Genomic DNA, 19802 nt, shown 5'->3' with positions numbered 1-19802 from the left:
CTTGTAAGAGACCATTCCAAGACAAAACATTTTTCACATTACCATGCATTTATCTTCACAAAAGCTACGTTCATGTACATTCTCATTTGCTAACAAGAAATTAGGAAATTCACTGTCATTAAACGAGACGGAGAAACGACTTCCATCAGGCAAAAATAAACCATAATGAGTACAGAGGTTCGCCACTTTATGCTGAGGCAAAATGTATTAACAGCTCAGAAGTGAAACAAATTTTCTCATATTCAAGAAAAAAGTCAAAGACTTTTTGGTAACAAGTTGTTTTCCCTTCCTGATAGAGTATGAAAATGATATTTTTGTGTAACATGTGCTGTTATTGATATAAGTGCTATAAGATAAAATATCTTTTGTAAAATGTGACGTGTCATATATACATTCATGTATCAAAAATGATGACTAAAATTTGACTTTGACTTCTCCGCCAATGTCATGCTAGATGGAGATTTGTAGACATGTAGTGTCAACACTTGACATTTTACAGGAGAACAGACTGATATTTCTCACACATATGCATGCCCTACATGAACTTCCGCATGCTTAAAAATGATGTAATAATTCAAAATGTCACACTACGTATTTCTTTTCGAAACATAATTCATTACGAATCTGAAGCCATATAGTAGATGATACTGATATGATTTCCACTGAAAAGCAGGTTTGTTCTCACTTTGGTGTGTTTCTCCCCCACCATGTCAAGATCTGACAGTGCGGCTTGGTTTGAGCTTGAAACTGAACTTGTGTTTACTCACTGACCAGGTTATGCTAGACGGAGATTTGTGGAGTTTCCAGAAGAGATGCGTAGGGTCATGCCATTTTGCAGTAGAACAGATTGATATTTCTCACACATACATATGCTCGCCTAACAAGAACTTCCACGTATTGAAATACAATCGAATCATTTGAAATTCAACACTATATTGCAGTATCTGACGGTGGAGTGTGGTTTGACTGTGAAAATGAATACAAAGTTCATTCTTTGCGAAAATCATGCTAAACGGGGTTTGGAAGTTCTCCAAAACAATGTATACAGACACAACACACCATTTTACAGCGAAGAAGACATATTTTCCACATCTAAATATATTCTCGACATGTCGCAATACACATGTTTCAATTTGAAATGTATTACTATCTTCTTCTCAAAACCCAATATTATCCAAGATTCAAGCCAATATATCATATGACGTAAGCGTGTATTCAACTGAAAAGGATGTATTTCCACACTTCAACCTGAAAACTGATTCCTTCCCTCCACCATTTCATGATCTGAACTTGAAGTTGAGTTTGATCTTCAACTTGACTACGTGGTCATTTTCTGTCGATGTCCTGCTATACTGGTTTGTGAGTCCTCAAATATTACATAATGCACACATTTTTCGTACATACCCACGCATGCTTCACACCATGCATGCTTATGCTTATGTTATAGTATTTTTCTCGAGAGAATTCATCTGGTTGAAGCTGCAATGATTCTGCAACCGTGTTAGGAATCACACGTTGAAAGGTAAGACCTCGTTAGTCCTTAGCTCGCATAAGTAACAGAACATTTACTTGCTGCATGATAAAGATACAGTAATGCAACTTGTCGCTATCGAATTGGGTACTGTAATAGCGCGATAAACATTTTTACTGTTGTTCCTGTAAATATAGTGTTTCAGACTAACATATCATCATAGAAATTCATTTTTCTGATATACTATGATTCCATAAGACATGTGTCTCAATAGCAGATTTTATTCATATTCATATTTGGTCACATTACTTCTAACGCAAAGTTTTCCCCGCTAGGTAGTGATGTTTCTAATTCACTGTTCGAAAAATATTTTCTGGCGCTTCATTTCGGTCAATCAGTTATTGTTGAACCTGCTTCTACAATTTTGAAAAATGTTTGCTGATGTGATGAAATATATCGCATCTATCTTGAGGCTCATAATAGATGAATACAAGGAGAACACAGTGAAAGATGGACTTGAAGAGTGTTATAAGGCTTCTAAACGAATAAAAAAAATCTGAAAAATACTACTACTATGGGTGGGAAACAAAATCTACTAGCATTCTTGGTCAATATTATAATACTACGTAATCAGATGAAATTTGAGGTGAAGAAAGGAGCAGGCCTGATTAGCCGGAAAGAGACAGCCCTCTAATCGAGTACATTGGGATGATTCAGAATCGGCATTCAATTCGCGTATCCGGTTTGAAGTGATTAGTAATCTCAAGCATAAGAACCCTACCTCATTTTTGATCGACTGTAAGACCCTTTTTGTGAAACTAATTCAACATGCATTGAAAAAGGATGCATTTTCAAAGGTCAATATGACATTCGGTGGAGAATTTGAGGTTGTCAAAGGCGATCGAATCTTCAACGAATATAAGTATTACTCATTATCTAACGCATCCATCCACAGTGACACTGATATGAATATGTGGTTTGAGGAACATGTTATGGAGCCAATCATGATAAAGTTTGAAGAGTTTGAGGAACGTGACAGAGGTTAGACGTTGAAAGCAGTAGTGAATTTGGGGATTACCGTAAACAAATTTGTGCCGCAGAGAGGTTCATCATACATTGAACTGCTTTCTCAAATCAAACGAAAAATCATGATAATGCCTGCTTCGCTTGGGCCATTGTTGTATCCAGTTCCCCATGGACAACATTCAGATCACATCCTATCTTATCCTGACTATTCAAAAGTTGTGAAGTTGTAAGGTATTCACTTTCCGATGACAATTATTCAGATAATCTCTCAGTCAATGTTTACACGTTGAAACTTTTTAAACCGGAGGATACTGTAATACCGCTAAGATTGAGCATAGCAAAAAATAAAAGCAAACATGTGAATCTACTAATGATTCAAAACATGTATTACGATGAAAGATGTGAGGATGCAATAAATGTCTATGATGTTACGTCACCAACCAGAAAACACTTTGGATAAAATATCTATCTAGTTTGGTGAGTAATCAACTCGACAACCATAATAGAAAAAAATATTTTTGTCATAGGTGTTTTCACTGTTTTTCCACGCAAGCTATATTAGATAAACACCTTGAAGACTGCTCGAAGACAAAGGAATGCCTACCAACATCACCTATGGAGGGAAAATATATTTTGAGGTTCAAAAATTTCAAAAATAAAATTACATCGCCTTTCGTCATATACGCCGAGTATATTGGTATCTGCACAAGATGGCAATAGATATCAACGACACATTCCGGCATCTATTGGATATTATGTGAAACGCTCTTATGATGATACACTACTATCATTTTATCGATCATTTCGTGATGAAAATTGTATGAAATGGTTTGCAGACGAGATCGGTCAGTTTGCTGAAGATTTTGGAACTGTGTTCCAGTGTCCATTCGATCTAGATATATCAGCCAGCCAGGAAACATTTTTTCAGACATCAACTCATTGTCATATATATGACAAACCATTCAATATATCAGACAAAATAGTATGCGACCATAATCGTCTAATACCTAAAAATAATTAATCGCCGACCATCACACAATGAGTGCATTATAAACTATCAAGATGATCAAACAATTCCCACCGTGTTTCATAACTTATCAGGGTATGATGCACATTTTGTTATAGAAAATATTGCATTGGATCTCAATAGAAGTGTCGCCGTTTGGCCAATAACAAAGGATCATATAACATCATCTCATATGGATCATAATTTATAATTTCATAAATCAAACTGTCCGTGTCAGTATAAACTGCGCAAAAATTTCTTCTATACCTAGGAGCCATGTACTCATAATGGAAATCATATGTGGTCAACTTTGCCAAATCCAGTACTACCATTCCAACATATATAGGTTTGTTGAAGAATATTTTAGATTTTCCCAATTCAATGGCAGTCAAGTTTTCATCGAAGACAGTCAAACTCTTGAACCGAGGATTGGAGATTCTGGCTTCGGCACCATATCGCCCATCCCAACTCGTTACAAGGCGAACATCAGAGTGCTTTCTCAGATTTTCCATAGTTTTCCCTGAAACAAATATTTATATATATGGGACAAAAATTGAGTTTTGAAGATAGCAGTACATATCAAATAAGGCATTATTCATTAGTTTGATTAGGTTATTTTCAAAATCATTCGAGGCAGCAGTTCGCAAACGTGTGTTCAAGCCTTTGTAGGGCTTCAACCATGTGGACTGCTTGAACGTTAGAACACGATGAATCTTGTTCAAAATGAGACCATGTTCTAAGGCCTGCCTGAGATTTCTGTAATGATTCACATACTTTTTCTTCGACTGTAGAGTAGCCATCAATTTAAATTGTTTCACATCCAATGTACTTTCGGTTCGAGATTTTTTTGTCTTAGGATCCACATGATCGGGGCAGAACGGTAAATCCTTATGCATATTGTGAAGGTTGTTTGGATACTCCATATCAATTTCTAGTATATAACCTTCCGAAGCATCATCAGGCACAGTTGTGATATCAATGTTGGTGTCCATCCACTCAAACCAGCCGTATGGTAGATATTAAGACATTGCCCAACCATATTGATTATTAACATCGAAATACATTAGGTATGAGTCAGCTTTGGCTTTATCATAATTGTCACCCATGTATTTGTTATTAGCTGTGACTTTTCGCTTGGAGCAAACTTGACTCAGTCCACCTCTTGTTTCCTTTTCGAAAGACATCAACTAATCTACATCGGTGAGAAGTTCAAGTTGCTGTTTCGTTTTGAATAACATAGCATCCCATGTATAGCCAGACAGAGTGAAATAATGGGCAGGATCCAAGCCGTAAGTTTTATGACAACTTGAGCGGAACTGCTCAAAGACATAGCCAGAAGCATAACATCCGTCTTCAAATACAGATTCGTATATTTTCCCAATGTGTTTATATTAAAAGTAGCCCATATCAGCTTGGCACGTAAGTAAGATCTCCTAGGACACGGTTTTTCCTCCAGTTAAAGATGTCGATAGTAAACAATCTTCATTGAATTTTTTGAAAGAATCGATAGAGTCATACGGCATTACACCCTTCTATGTCAAAATCTACTCTTCATCATTTTGTCTGATATATTGAATGGTTTGTCATATATATGACAATGAGTTGCTGTCTGAAAAAATGTTTCCTGGCTGACTGATATATCTACATCAAATGGACACTGGAACACAGTTGCAAAATCTACAGCAAACTGACCTATCTCGTCTGCAAAACATTCCATTCAATTTTCATCACGAAATGATCGATAAAATGATAGTAGTGTATCATCATAAGAGCGTTTCACATAATATCCAATAGATGCCGGAATGTGTCGTTGATATTTATTGCCATCTTGTGCAGATACCAATATACTCGGCGTATATGACGAAAGGCGATGTAATTTTATTTTTGAAATTTTTGAACCTCAAAATATATTTTACCTCCATAGGTGATGTTGGTAGGCGTTCCTTTGTCTTCGAGCAGTCTTCAAGGTGTTTATCTAGTTTAGCTTGCGTTGAAAAATAGTGAAAACACCTATGACAAAAATATTTTTTTTCTATTATGGTTGTCGAGTTGATTACTCACCAAACTAGATAGATCTTTTATCCAAACAAAGTGTTTTCTGATTGGTGACGTAACATCATAGACATTTATTGCATCCTCACATCTTTCATAGTAATACATAAGTAGATTTACATGTTTGCTTTTATTTTTTGCTATGCTCAATCTTGGCGGTATTACAGTATCCTCCGATTTAAAAAGTTTCAACGTGTAAACATTGACTGAGAGATTATCTGAATAATTGTCATCGGAAAGTGAATACCTTACAACTTCACAACTTTTGAATAGTCAGGATAAGATAGGATGTGATCTGAATGTTGTCCATGGAGAAGATACAACGCCAAAACAATGGCCCAATCGAAGCAGGCATCATCATGATTTTTCGTTTGATTTGAGAAGGCAGTTCAACATGTTCCTCAAACCACATATTCATATCAGTGTCACTATGGATGGATGCGTTAGATATTGAGAAATACTTATATTCGTTGAAGATTCGATCGCCTTTGACAACCTAAAATTCTCCACCGAATGTCGTATTGACCTTTGAAAATGCATCCTTTTTCAATGCATTTTGAATTAGTTTCACAAGAAGGGTCTTACAGTCGATCAATAATGAGGTAGGGTTCTTATGCTTGAGATTATTAATCACTTCAGTCCGGATACGCGAATTGAAAGCCGATTCTGATTCAGGATCGGCTCTCAATTCAGAATTCAGAGTTTCTGAATCATCCCAATGTACTCGGCTGTCTCATTCCGGCTAATCAGGCCTGCTCCTTTCTTCATCTCAAATTTCATCTGATTACGTAGTATTGTAATATTGACCAAGAATGCTAGTAGATTTTGTTTCCCACCCATAATAGTAGTATTTTTCAGATCTTTTTTTATTCGTTTAGAAGCCTTATAACACTCTTCAAGTCCATCCTTCACTGTGTTCTCCTTGTATTCATCTAGTATGAGGCTCAAGATAGATGCGATATATTTCATCACATCAGCAAACATTTTTCAAAATTCTAGAAGCAGGTTCAACAATAACTGATTGACCGAAATGGAGCGCCAGAAAATATTTCTCGAACAGTACATTAGAAACATCACTACCTAGCGGGGAAAACTTTGTGTTAGAAGTAATGTGACCAAATATGAATATGAATAAAATCTGCTATTGAGACACATGTCTTATGGAATCATAGTATATCAGAAAAATGAATTTCTATGATGATATATTAGTCTGAAACACTATATTTACAGGAACAATAGTAAAAATGTTTATCGCGCTATTACAGTACCCAATTCGATAGCGACAAGTTGCATTACTGTATCTTTATCATGCAGCAAATAAATGTTCTGTTTCTGTTTAAAATATGTTTTTCCGTTAATCAGCTATCGCCCCCATACGAACGACAACTCTCAGAAGTTGAAAAACTTGTGCGAGCTAAGGACTAACGAGGTCTTACCTTTTAACGTGTGATTCCTAACAGGGTTGCAGAATCATTGCAGCTTCAACCAGATGAATTCTCTCGAGAAAAATACTATACCATAAGCATAAGCATGCATGGTGTGAAGCATGCGTGGGTATATACGAAAAATGTGTGCATTATGTAATATTTGGGGACTCACAAACCAGTATAGCAGGACATCGACAGAAAATGACCACGTAGTCAAGTTGAAGATCAAACTCAACTTCAAGTTCAGATCATGAAATGGTGGAGAGGAGGAATCAGTTTTCAGGTTGAAGTGTGGAAATACCTCCTTTTCAGTTGAATACACGCTTACGTCATATGGTATATTGGTTTGAATCTTGGATAATATTGGGTTTTAAGAAGAAGATAGTAATATATTTCAAATTGAAACATGTATATTGCGACATGTCGAGAATATATTTAGATGTGAAAAATATGTCTTTTTCGCTGTAAAATGGTGTGTTGTGTCTGTATACATTGTTTTGGAGAACTTCCAAACCCCGTTTAGCATGATTTTCCACACTCCACACTCCACTGTCAGATACTGCAATATAGTGTTGAATTTCAAATGATTAGATTGTATTGCAATACGTGAAAGTTCTTGTTAGGCGAGCATATGCATGTGTGAGAAATATCAATCCATTCTACTGCAAAATGGCATGACCCTACTCATCTCTTTTGGAAACTCCGCAAATCTTCGTCTAGCATAACCTGGGCAGTGAGTAAACTCACGTTCAGTTTCGAACTCAAACCAAGCTGCTCTGTCAGATCTTGACATGGTGGGGGAGAAACAGACCAAAGTGAGAACAAACCTGCTTTTCAGTGGAAATCATATCAGTATCATCTACAATATGACTTCAGATTTGTTATAAATTATGTTTCGAAAAGAAATACGTAGTGTGACATTTTGAATTAAGCATGCGGAAGTTCATGTAGGGCATGCATATGTGTGAGAAATATCAGTCAGTTCTCCTGTAAAATGTCAAGTGTTGACACTACATGTCTACAAATCTCCATCTAGCATGACATTGGCGGAGAAGTCAAAGTCAAATTTTAATCATCATTTTTGATACATGAATGTATATATGACACGTCACATTTTACAAAAGATATTTTATCTTATATCACTTATATCAATAACAGCACATGTTACACAAAAATATCATTTTCATACTCTATCAGGAAGTAAAAACGACTTTTTACCAAAAAGTCTTTGACTTTTTTCTTGAATATGAGAAAATGTGTTTCACTGTGCTGTTAATACATTTTGCCCCAGCATAAAGTGGCGAACCTCTGTACTCATTATGGTTTATTTTTCCCTGATGGAAGTCGTTTCTCCGTCTCGTTTAATGACAGTGAATTTCCTAATTTCTTGGTAGCAAATGGGAATGTAAATGAACGGTAGCTTTTGTAAAGATAAATGCATGGTAATGTGAAAAATGTTTTTTCTTGGAATGTTTTCTTACAAGATTCACTGTATTTGAGATCAAATATTAGTCTAATGAAGCGTTTTTTCCTTATAAAGATTCTATTTATTTCTGATGAGTGTCCCCAAATGGAATACACTAGATCATAGTATATATGCAAGAGATTATGTCTCAAAAAATTCAATTTCATTGTTAGGAAGGCAAAATACGTTTTTCAGAGAAGTGCACAAGTATTCGATGTGATTATTGACAGACAATTCATTGTTGAGTTGTGTTCCAAGGAATTTTGTATATTCTGTTATTTCTAAACCTAGATTTATTTGGAAAGGGCGCTGATACTTACTTGAAAACTGGATAAATGTTGTTTTATATCCATTATTTATTAAATGATTGTTTCTACACCAACATTCGAATTCATTGATTACTAGTTTCATTTCATTTAGATCTGGGGACGTCACAATGTTTTGTCATCGGCATACATGAAAACTCGACTCTCGAGAAACCAAACAAACAAAAGGTTAAACCAAACTTCACCATCAGATTTCACCAATGTGTGGAAAAAAGGGACCAAAGTGAGGCGATACCCACGTTTCAGTTGAAATTACGTCAATATCATCCACTATGTTGCTTCAAATTGTAATGAAATTATATTTCAAGAAAAAATATAGTGTAGCATTTTGAATCATCATTGAGTATGTGGTAACTAGTTCATGTTAGACATGCATTTGCGTGAGAAATGTCAGTGTGTTCTCCTGTAAAATGTTATGTGTTGAGTCTACGCATCTGTTTTGGGGCAGATAATAACCTTGCATTTATTTCAAAGTCAAATCAAACTTGACGGGTAAATCTGGCAATGACAGGTGAATTAATTTATTTTCGATCAAAGTGATAGCACATCCTACTTTTCAGTTATAGTTACGCTGATGTCATAAGCTGTGAAGGTCGAAACGGAATGCAAAAGCTACGTGCAATATCAAAATCGACAAGTTTTTTACATACGGAACCAAGAAATACAGGCACAAACTATAGAAAATCGGCCCATCAAAGCAGTTGTCTTTTTCGACAATTTTTAAATTCTAACCAAACCTCAAGATTTTTCCAAATCCTAATATATTTATTTCTCTTTCGGATATGTATTCTGTTATTCAATTCCACTCTCTTCAGTGTTTTCCGTACATGAAATAGACCTAAATAATAACTGTTCTCTTATTCGTCATCATGAATATAACATTGCACAAGATTCAGATCTTAAATTCCATTGTATAGTTACAAGCAACAAGAATTCACTCTCTGAACTCTCATTTCTTATCACTTGTGCTCTATTGGTTTGTTTCATGTTGAATCATTTGAATACATGCAATGAACTCTTCTCATCACTTATCTCTAATTATTTTATGACCTTTAACTTTGCAGTCCGACGCGGGCCTCAATAGTTCAATGAGGTTTCAAAGCAAAAATGTGAGGTCAAATTTTGCTATAATAGGGAGAATTCCTGTCAATTGTTATATTTATCCAATTCGCCCTAACCATACCTTGGCACAGCTCAAGTTGATAATTTTCAGATTAATACTTCACGAGATTCTACAATATTATCTATACAAATGCACGTTATTTAAATCTCCTCAGGTCACCCTACTTTACTACCTACTAGAGATGCCTGACGTCACAGCCAAGCCCACCTCCCAACTGCATGCGATAACAGATGTCGATACGGACTGGCAGTGGTCGATGCGCTCTCGGAGAAGGCAGACGTTAGCACAGTCCTCGGCCGTCTGCGTGTCACCATCGATAGCGAGGCTAGAGCGATGCGTTACGTCACAACCTTCATCGCATCGGGAGAGGTGAGGGTACACCGATGAATACGCAATACTCAGCCGCACTGGAGTGAACATCTCGCTCTCTCACCTTTGAACGGTTGATGCTGTGACGTCACACCACTACTAACTTGGTGGGCTCACACCGATGGAACATCCATTACTTGAAGGATCTTCGAAGTATGCAGACGTCTGTTTGTACATAGACAAGTACATGATGAAACCCTGTACCGTGCATTCTCTCTCTCACACACACACACACACACACACACCAATCAAATGTAATTACATCACTGTCACACGCACACACACACACACACAAAATCTCATATGAAAAAAATTCTGAACGATCCATGCACCAGACCCTCCAAGGTCATATCGCCTTGATGTTACTAAATAACAAAAAAAAAGCAATTAATACGTCAAAGTGGTGGGGGGAGGCCCAGAACCGGCTGGTTTACACATACACATACCACCTATGCACCAGACGTATTTTTCAAGGTCATATACACCATACATATTTTTCAAGGTGGCATGCACCAGACATATTTTTCAAGGTCACATGAGTCGGTCTAGGTCATCCACCCCACGTGACGTCATAGTGGTGGGAAGAGGCTCAGAACCGGCTCAAATCTCCTCCTGAAGTACTCTAGAGCTATTCTTATTTCCTTTTCTGTCATTTGAAACTGAATACTGGATAGTGAGCGACAAAGTTGCCCTTATACTTCAAACCAAGAAGAAATTTTCTTCAGAAATATAGGTGATTTTATTGAAGGACACCTATTTGATCTGTTGAGAAATGAGCTGAAAATATTATTTGTTGTTATCTAAAATTGTATAATGAACACCTACCCTTTTATATAATATATTTATTTCAGTATTGCTTTCATTTATTTATTACACTTATCATTCGATATCAGTATTTCATAATGATATTGAATTTTATCAACGTTATTATAATTGTAATGTAAGTGCAGCAAACTATCGCAAATGCTTCCAAAATGTATTGTCCTTGCTAATGTATCCACATATTTTCCTATGTAAAGTATGTCATCTTGTGCATTCTGACCCCCAATCACAGGATTCACTGATGAAGTCTCCAATTCATTTCTAAGTACGTGAGATGTCGTTGGATACCAGGCTAACGTATCCTTGTTACCAGAACATAGAACCTGAAACATATGGATGTTTATGTTCAAATTATAACTAGATAAATTTTCCTAAGGAGAAAATTAAAGAACAATATCAATTTATTCAATCTCATATCATTCATTCCTAAACGCCAGAATATTGAACCAAATTTTCTATGAGAACATTTTAAGTAAATTTTTGGGAAAGAACATTTTTGGCTTTCTGCTACTCTATCTTAATACAAAAAATGTGGGAATCTTCCAAAGAAAGGAAGTAGCTGTTTCAGGAGGGCTTTTTCTTCCATTTTGTGTCTGAAAGTTACTTCTTTGTATGATCTACACATCCATGTATATAGTTACTTATCTTGAAATTGATTACTTCCTTCCTTTCTTTGGAAGTTCCCCATATTTTTTGTATCAAGATGGAGTAGTAGAAAGCCAAAAACTTTCTTTTACAAAAAATTGGTCACTCATAAAAATATAACCTTCTCTATTTATTTTAAGTAATATTTATAAAATGAAAGTTGCCACTGAATTGTATCATTGTGCCCACTTTCAAGCTTTAATTCAGAAAGTGAAAATTGACAAAACAATTATTTCATTAAATCCAACTCCGTTGATGTTTCGATAGCAGATACGCGATCTTCATTTTCCTTACGAATGTAGACATCAATGTTGTTAGCCCCCACTTGAAATGAGACAGATTTCCGTGCATTATATGAACCGTAACCTATTTGTAAAGTTGACAGTGGAGTTGAAAATTTTGAAATTTCGAAAAAAAATCGTTCACCATGTTTAAATAACTATCAACTTTTGGATTGACATAAAGATGTAATTTTTTTCAAATCAACATGCAAGAATTTTCAAAAGATGTTTCGTTTCCCAAAATAATAGCAGGTGCAATATTATTCCATAATTCCTGCTGAAACTTCTGTAAAATGATAATCGTCATCTAGGATCAATATAGTTTGTGCACATTCCCATAATTATAATTCATAACTCGTTTTTATTTTGTCTACTGCACCTTTCAATGAAGTCATTTCTTGCTACAGTTCTGAATCCTACTTTCAGATCTGGAGTTAGATCTGAATTCCACGGTAGACAGCTGTTTTAGCCTATTGGGCATCGTCAGTACAGGGCAGGCGGTCCTCGATTGAAGACAAAATGTGAATAACCAAGAAAATTACTTGATAAAAATATCTGCGTAAACGCAAGCGAGACATTAGTGAAACCACCCCCATATGTGCGGTGCGAAATAAATATATTTTTCTCAAAGGAAAATGTTCTGTTCATCAGTACCTTGTTTTATTAAAATATTTGCCTATCGAAAAAATGAAAAGAATTTCAAAAGTTACTTTCTATATATTTCTTCAAAATGAAGATTATTGAGAAATGTATTACATGTATTTCATGCAGTAATTTGTCCGGTGAACTTTGTCTTTCCTACACCGCTATGGATTCCTTCATTACTTATCTCCTGTTTTTGAGATTAGGAAAAGTGAAAAGGTCCAGAAAATGGTAATGAAAGTATCGATTCTCCCACAAATATCTACTGTTCGAAATACGGAGAACTGACTTCATCAAATTTGCTTTTTGTTCTATATTTCCCTAACCAGTTTCAATATCGTATTTTTTTTTCACCCGATGAGCTCCAGAAACTGCAACCCTTTAATTCAAATTTCACATCTTCTCGAATATTGATGAATGTTTTGGATATCTGTTTGATTATTGTTCATTTATAAAAAAACAGCTTGATAACGGTAAAAAAAAAAAACAAATTTTGAAAAAAAAATGAAAACTGATCATGTTTTATATATTTAAACGTGTCAGGAAATTGTGCCTGGATTCATTTCATATTTCAGAAAAATACTAAAATGTATTTGAGAGTTTTCAAACAGGCATATTGTTTGATACATATCGTGTTACCTTCAAAGCATGACTCTTTTGTGATATGAGCGTTGTATTCACATGGAAGGCCGAAATATTGATTTGGTGCTGGTGAACAAATGCCTGTCCGATGAAAATACCAAGATTGGGAGCATAAGCTTCAACAATGTAAGAAATTCCTCTGTGGTCTCGAGCAGTTATAGCATCTTCAAGTGGAGAACCACGAGTCCAAGGTCTCCAGTAGTATTCTAGAATCAGAAAATAATTCCATAAATTCAATACAGATTTGAGATTTGATGAAACACAATCAGTCACACTAAAAACTCCAGTACATCGCTATTGGAAACAATAAGATTCATTGCGATTCAGAAATATCAAATATTCAATGATATCACGATTTGATTATGAAATTGACGAAATGTAATATTTTTTATATTTCAAAATGTACTGTTTACAGAACAAACAATGTATGGAAAACATTTATAGACATTTGCAATGTGACCTCCATGAAAAGTAGAGCTATATGATTTCTATCATAGGGAAACGCCATAAATATCATCACGATATTTTTCAATGTAGGTGATGAGGCGGAAATCAAATGGAAGAAAAAGTGGTATCATTTATGAAGGGTTGGGCTGTGGACATGAGAAAACAATAGTTTGAAAAAGTCAAAGCCTAAACTTTGTGAGAAATTAGAAGTGCTCTTACAAGAAAAATATTATGAGTGAAAGTTACCATAGTTTGAACTGTCCACATACACAGAAACGACAAAAACTGCATTCGAATTATTATGGAAGAAAACGAAATTCAAATAAGAAATTCAATAACCCCTGCGACGGAAACTTCAACACACAGGTGTGGTAGACATTTCTCGACGGAGTGGACAAATGTGGAAAAGAACGTATTTCGAAAATACGTTTTTCTGAAAATTGATAAACAAACTTTCAGCACCGTGGTTTTTTAATGATGAAAAACTACGGTGCATATAAATGACTCAAAAGATATATCCACCTTGTCTCAAACCCTCTTTTGTTTTGAAACCTTCTGATTTCATGTTGTTCTTGATAACATAATTTCTATTATTTCTATATATGTTTTTAATCATATTTATGTTTTTTTCATCGATATTTCTATTTTTCAGACTCTCCCATAATTCTGTTCTTGGTACCTTGTCGAAACCTTTTTCTAGGTCTATGAATGCCAAATATATATTTTGGTTTTCTGATCTTCTCTTTTCTATTATTTGTTTTATTGTGAAGATGTGGTCTTGTTTGCTTCTTCCGGGCCTGAACCCACTTTGTGGTTCTGAGAGTTGTGACTCTATTTTATTCCTGAGTTTGTTGTTAATTATTCTTTCTATTATTTTTGTAATGGTATTCAGTTGCGTAATCCCTCTATAATTATTGCAATTTTTGTAGTCTACTTTTTTATGTATCGGTGTTATTAGATCTGTTCCCCATTCCTCTAATATAGTTTTTTTTCCATGCCTTATTAATTATTTCTAGTAGGCTTTTTCTTCCATTTTCCCCTAAGTTTTTCATCATTTCTGATGTTATTTTGTCCTCTCCTGGTGCTTTCCCATTCTTCAATGTTTCAAATACTTTATCTAATTCTTGCATTTCTATCAATGGTTCGCTTTCGTTTAACTGGTTCCTTTCTGTTGTTTCTATAGATCCTTCTTCGTTACCTTGTCCTAGTAGTGTCTGGAAATATTCTTTCCATCTCTTCATTATATCTATTTCGTTTGTAATTATTTCACCTTTTGGATTCTTGATTTGTATGTCTTTTACGGGTTTATCTGATCTCATGGATTCAAGTGCTAGAATAGTTTTTGGTTACTTTTACTGTCTTCTTCTAGTTTATTACCGAATTCAATCCATGACATTTCTTTTGCTTTATTAACTAATGTTTTTACTTGTTTTCTTCGGTTTTTATATATTTCATACTGTTCTGTTGTATTATTATTCTAGTATTTCTTCCATTGTATTTTTTTTTCTTTTATAGCCTCCTTTATGTCACCGTTCCACCATGATGTCTGTTTTCTATTATTATTTGTTTTGTAGGTGCCACATGTACTGATAGCTGTTTCTATGATAACATTTCTAAAAATGTTCCACGCTTCTTTTAGTTCTGCTTTCTTATTGTCGTTGTATTTGTTTTCAAGTTTTTCGTTGGTAATATCTTTATATCTAGTAGCTACAGTTGTGTCTCTCATTTTATATGATCTGATCGTGATGTGTTCACCTTTCTTAGTCACCGTTTCTTGTTTCTTTTCTGTTGCGTCTCCTTTGATTTTTATTGTCAATAGGAAATGATCACTGTGTATTTCTGCTCCCCTTCGAACTCTAACATCTAGAACATTGTTCCTATTTTCTTTCTGTACCAGAATGTAATCAATTATTGATTTTTTTCCTCTGCTTTCTTGTACTCTTGTGAATTTATGTATGTTTTTGTGTTGGTAAAATGTTTTTGTAATGAACAGGTTTTGTAATTGACAGTATTGAAGCATTCTCTTTCCATTGTCATTCCTGGTTTGTTCTCCATATTTTCCTAACATTGTTTTGTATATATGGTCCTGTTTTCCCACTCTGCTATTAAAATCTCCCATAACTATTATTGTTCCTCTTGCATTTTCGGTTATTTTTGTCAATTTTTCCCAAAATTTTTCTTTTTTTTCTATTCTTTCATTTTCATCTGGTCCGTATATTGTTATTATTGTACTCACTTCTTTATTTTGTTTCTCTAATTCTATGGTTATTATTCTGTCATTTATAGCTTCCCATTCTCTTATTTTCTCGGTTAAGTCTTCATGTTTTATTAATCCAACTCCAGCTGCTGCCCTTTGTTTTATTTCTACTCCGCTATATACTAATATGTGTCCATTCTGTAATAGTATTTGTCCTGTCCCTTTTTTTTTCGTTTCGGTTATTGCTAGTATTTTCAATTTGTTCCCTTCAAATTCTTCTACTATTTCAATTTCTTTTCCATTCAAGCTTCTAGTGTTCTACGTTCCTAGTAACCATGCATTTTTTTTATTATTTTTATTGCCACTTCTCGTTATCATTTCATTTTTCCTAATATCGTAATCCGAATTCCTTGCCGTTTTCTTATTTGTTCGATGTTTCCTGTGTTCATTATCAGTTTTTTGTATTGATTGGTGTTTTCTTTTCTTTTTCTAGTTCTTTTCTTTCTAGGTTCCGATACCATTTTTCTCCATCTATCTCTAGTTTTCTATATCCAATTTTCACATGTTTTCCTTCTTTTCTTTCTTCTTTAGCTTGATTTTGTATCTTTTTTTCTATTTCTCTTTGTTCTTTTGACATATCATCATTTACATATACCTTGTATTCATTGATCCTGCTGAGTTTGTTTTTATTTTTCATCACTTTCTGTTTTTCGTTTGAGTTTTCCAATTGTAGTAGACACATTTTATCACCTATTTTTCTGGCATTTCTTATTTTTAAATCGATGTCCATACTATTTTTAATGAATGAAGTCATTTCTTCTTTCAACTCCTCTTCATCATTTGTTGTGATTGGTAGACCTTGTATAACCACATTATTTCTTCTCGTTTCTCTATCTATTTTGTCAAGTTTGCTATTGATTGTTTCAATTTCTTCTTTCAGTTTTTTATTTTTATTTTTCAGTATTTCATTGTCCGTTTTGATTTTTATCATTTCATTTCTATATTCTTTTTGTTCTTCCCTTATTTGTTTGAGTTCCTTTTTCATATCCGTTTTCATTTCTTGAATCATTGTGATGATAGTTTCTAATTTGTCGTCTTCTTCTTTTTTCTTTCTTTCAGGTGTTCTGTTAATTTTTCTGCTTTTAAAGAATATATCTGGAAACTTTCCAGTATCTTTTTTCCTTTTCCCTCCATCTGTCATCGATTCTTCGTCGCTACTCATTTTGATGTTTTCTAAATCCGACTCTGTATTGTCTTTATGTACCGCGATAAGAAGGTTTCCCGAATCGACTTCTCAGAGGTCACCCACTTCTCAGTACAATATTTATTTTATTATAGTCGTTCTACTCACTCTGTTCTTTCAAACTTATTTCCAATCAATTTCACTCACTTATTTCCTTCTCTATCATATATGTCATTATATATTTCGAATATATTCCAATTATTTTCAATTTCGGAAACCTGCTTTCTACGGACGCAACATTCACAGGCGTTGTGGCAATAATTTTCAGGAGTACTCTGATGGTATAGTACACTTAATATTCAATTTTTCCAGTGTATATCTCTGTGGCTAATTGCATAGTATACTCAATATTCATTGTTTCGACTGTATATTTCTGTGGCTACTAGAATAACTGAGGGATCGTCTCGGAGGTTTTCCGAATGTAAATATCAAATGAAGTAATTGTAAAAAGCGGTGCGGCGAATCGAGGTATTAGTTTGCGAGGATCAAAATTTGAATCTGTTATGTTTCAGTATTTGAGGATTGAAAATTGTTTTTCTATAAGTGTCACTGGCTGAGGTTCCTGAATGAGTAGATGCCCTGCTCGCCATCCCTTAAGGCTGCTGCTGGAAACAAGTAATGATGGTTCCGAAATGAATCGACTTGAATATGAATTTGAATTCAATAAAACTCACCTAGGCGGTGCAATATTGTTCATAGAAATCATGTTTTTATTGAAAACCAAGAGCAGACAATGTTTGTATGTTTGGTATATTTATAAAACGTGGAGAAAAGAATACAATAATATCAACAACAATTCTGGAAACAAATTAGTACTAGAAAAAAAAAATGGAAAATGGAAAAAAAAATCAAAATGGAAAAAAATTTAAGAAAATGAAAATTTGGAAAAAATTTAAATGATGTGTTCCCTACGGATACATCTACAGGAAAAGTTAATCTGGTGGGACATAAATGAATACCGGTGAACACAAACAATTAGACAGTTTCCAACGAATCTGTTATTTGCCAAATGATAACAGAAGTTACCAACATTATTGAAACCATGATGGAAGTAGGAGTTTAAATAAAATCAGAAACAGAAAGAATATTTTTCAGTAGGAAAGGATTGATCAACACTTTTATGTGTATAGGCTGATCAATGTGGAGAGTGGTTATCCATGTTGTTACGAAATTATTAGTTTCGGGATTGAAGGTTATCAAACTTTTGGTTAAAATAGTTTCACCTCTGTTCCAGGTATATCGTTCCATTTATGGTTTTATATTCTGTTTAATGTGAGCTACGAACTTTTCAATCGAAGAAAAAGTCACGAATTCTTGGTAAAATCAACTATAACAATCAAAAACTAGATATCCCTTGAGATATAGTCAATGCGTTTGCAGAGTTCTTTAGCAACGTGTATCTTCTTGAAAATTCAAATTCAAGTGATTGTTCAGGATAGGTAAGTAACTAACAAAATATCAATATCACAAACATTTCGGTAAATGAAGTAGGAGGAGCGATAAAGGAAACAATAGAATAAAATGACTTCCGTTTTCAGTTCTATACCATCTTTCATAGTGAAAGACTGTAGCTCAGTCCTAGCTTCTCCTCTCTGTTGCACCTTCCATTTATTGTTAAATACAGTAACGTTTTCTGATGTTTGGAAACGCCAAAATTTACCAAAATGGAGATGCTTCAAAAATAACAATCTACAGAGCAATCTCGATTATCTCAAACTTCATGAAGGCGTTTGAAATTATCTTGTATAAGACTTCAATGACCTTAGTAATAAACTACTGGGCTTTTTTGAATTGTACCTTTTTAACCGTAACCAAATAGTTTATTACAACGGATACAAATCAAACACAATAATTGATAAGTCTGGCGTACCACAGATCAAGATCAAACTGTTTGATCTTTATCTTGGAGATGATCACTTGGTGATCGAAACATATGCCGAAGTGTTGAAATAACGATTTGATATTGGGGAAAAAACTCCAGCAATATTCATTACTACACCAAAGGTGTATCACAAGATCATCAGTACGGTTTAGCCATGAATATACCTTCATTCAATTCATGTTTTACACCTGAATGAAATCACACCAGCTTACCTCCTTCACATGTCACTTCTAAAGTTAGACTGTATGTGATGAAAACAATTATTTTAAGAAGCATTATCACGAGAGAATTTATGGGTTATTGTTTTGAAAGAGAAAAATTACCACTGTTTTTATAGTAAAATTGTTGCTATCCTATGTTATCTTCATCAAATTGGCAATATTTTTAGTACCACCTAAAATTATTATGATCCATAAAAATGTATAAGCAAATGAAACGAAAATTTTTAATCACATTTTAATCACATTTACCTCGATCGCGTATTTTTCATATTGAAATGAATATTCTTTTGTGATCTCTTCAAAACATATAAGGTTTATTTTTACAATTCTGTCATGAGCGGGGCGTCAATTATCATTGAAGAAATCGAAATTTGTAAAAACCCCATATATAAGTTTTGGTTTCTAATGTTGTTTTTTGGGTAGAGACAAACTGAGTAACATTTTTTTGTATTAACGCGAAAAAATGTGGTGCAGTTGGCTTCAGAATATTGGTTTATCCTTAACCATTTGTGGTT

At 34.3% G+C, this 19802-nt stretch overlaps 1 protein-coding gene across 1 annotated transcript; it reads right to left on the bottom strand.

Moving 5' to 3' along the window:
* Positions 1–11092: 11092 nt before the first annotated feature.
* On the bottom strand, positions 11093–19436 carry LOC111506060 (uncharacterized). Its single transcript, XM_023160991.2, has 3 exons — positions 19279–19436; positions 13295–13503; positions 11093–11410 (listed from the first exon to the last, which is right to left on the bottom strand). Exons 1-3 carry the CDS (start codon positions 19340–19342, stop codon positions 11129–11131), a joined length of 555 nt encoding a protein of 184 aa, XP_023016759.2. The 5' UTR covers positions 19343–19436; the 3' UTR covers positions 11093–11128.
* Positions 19437–19802: the final 366 nt, after the last annotated feature.

This window comes from Leptinotarsa decemlineata, unplaced genomic scaffold (genome assembly GCF_025532065.1).
Source record: "Leptinotarsa decemlineata unplaced genomic scaffold, Ldec_3_MD MMD2_P_RNA_scaffold_2, whole genome shotgun sequence".
NCBI classification, from domain to species: Eukaryota; Metazoa; Arthropoda; class Insecta; order Coleoptera; family Chrysomelidae; genus Leptinotarsa; species Leptinotarsa decemlineata.
This window is presented reverse-complemented; position numbering and strand designations above follow the sequence as displayed.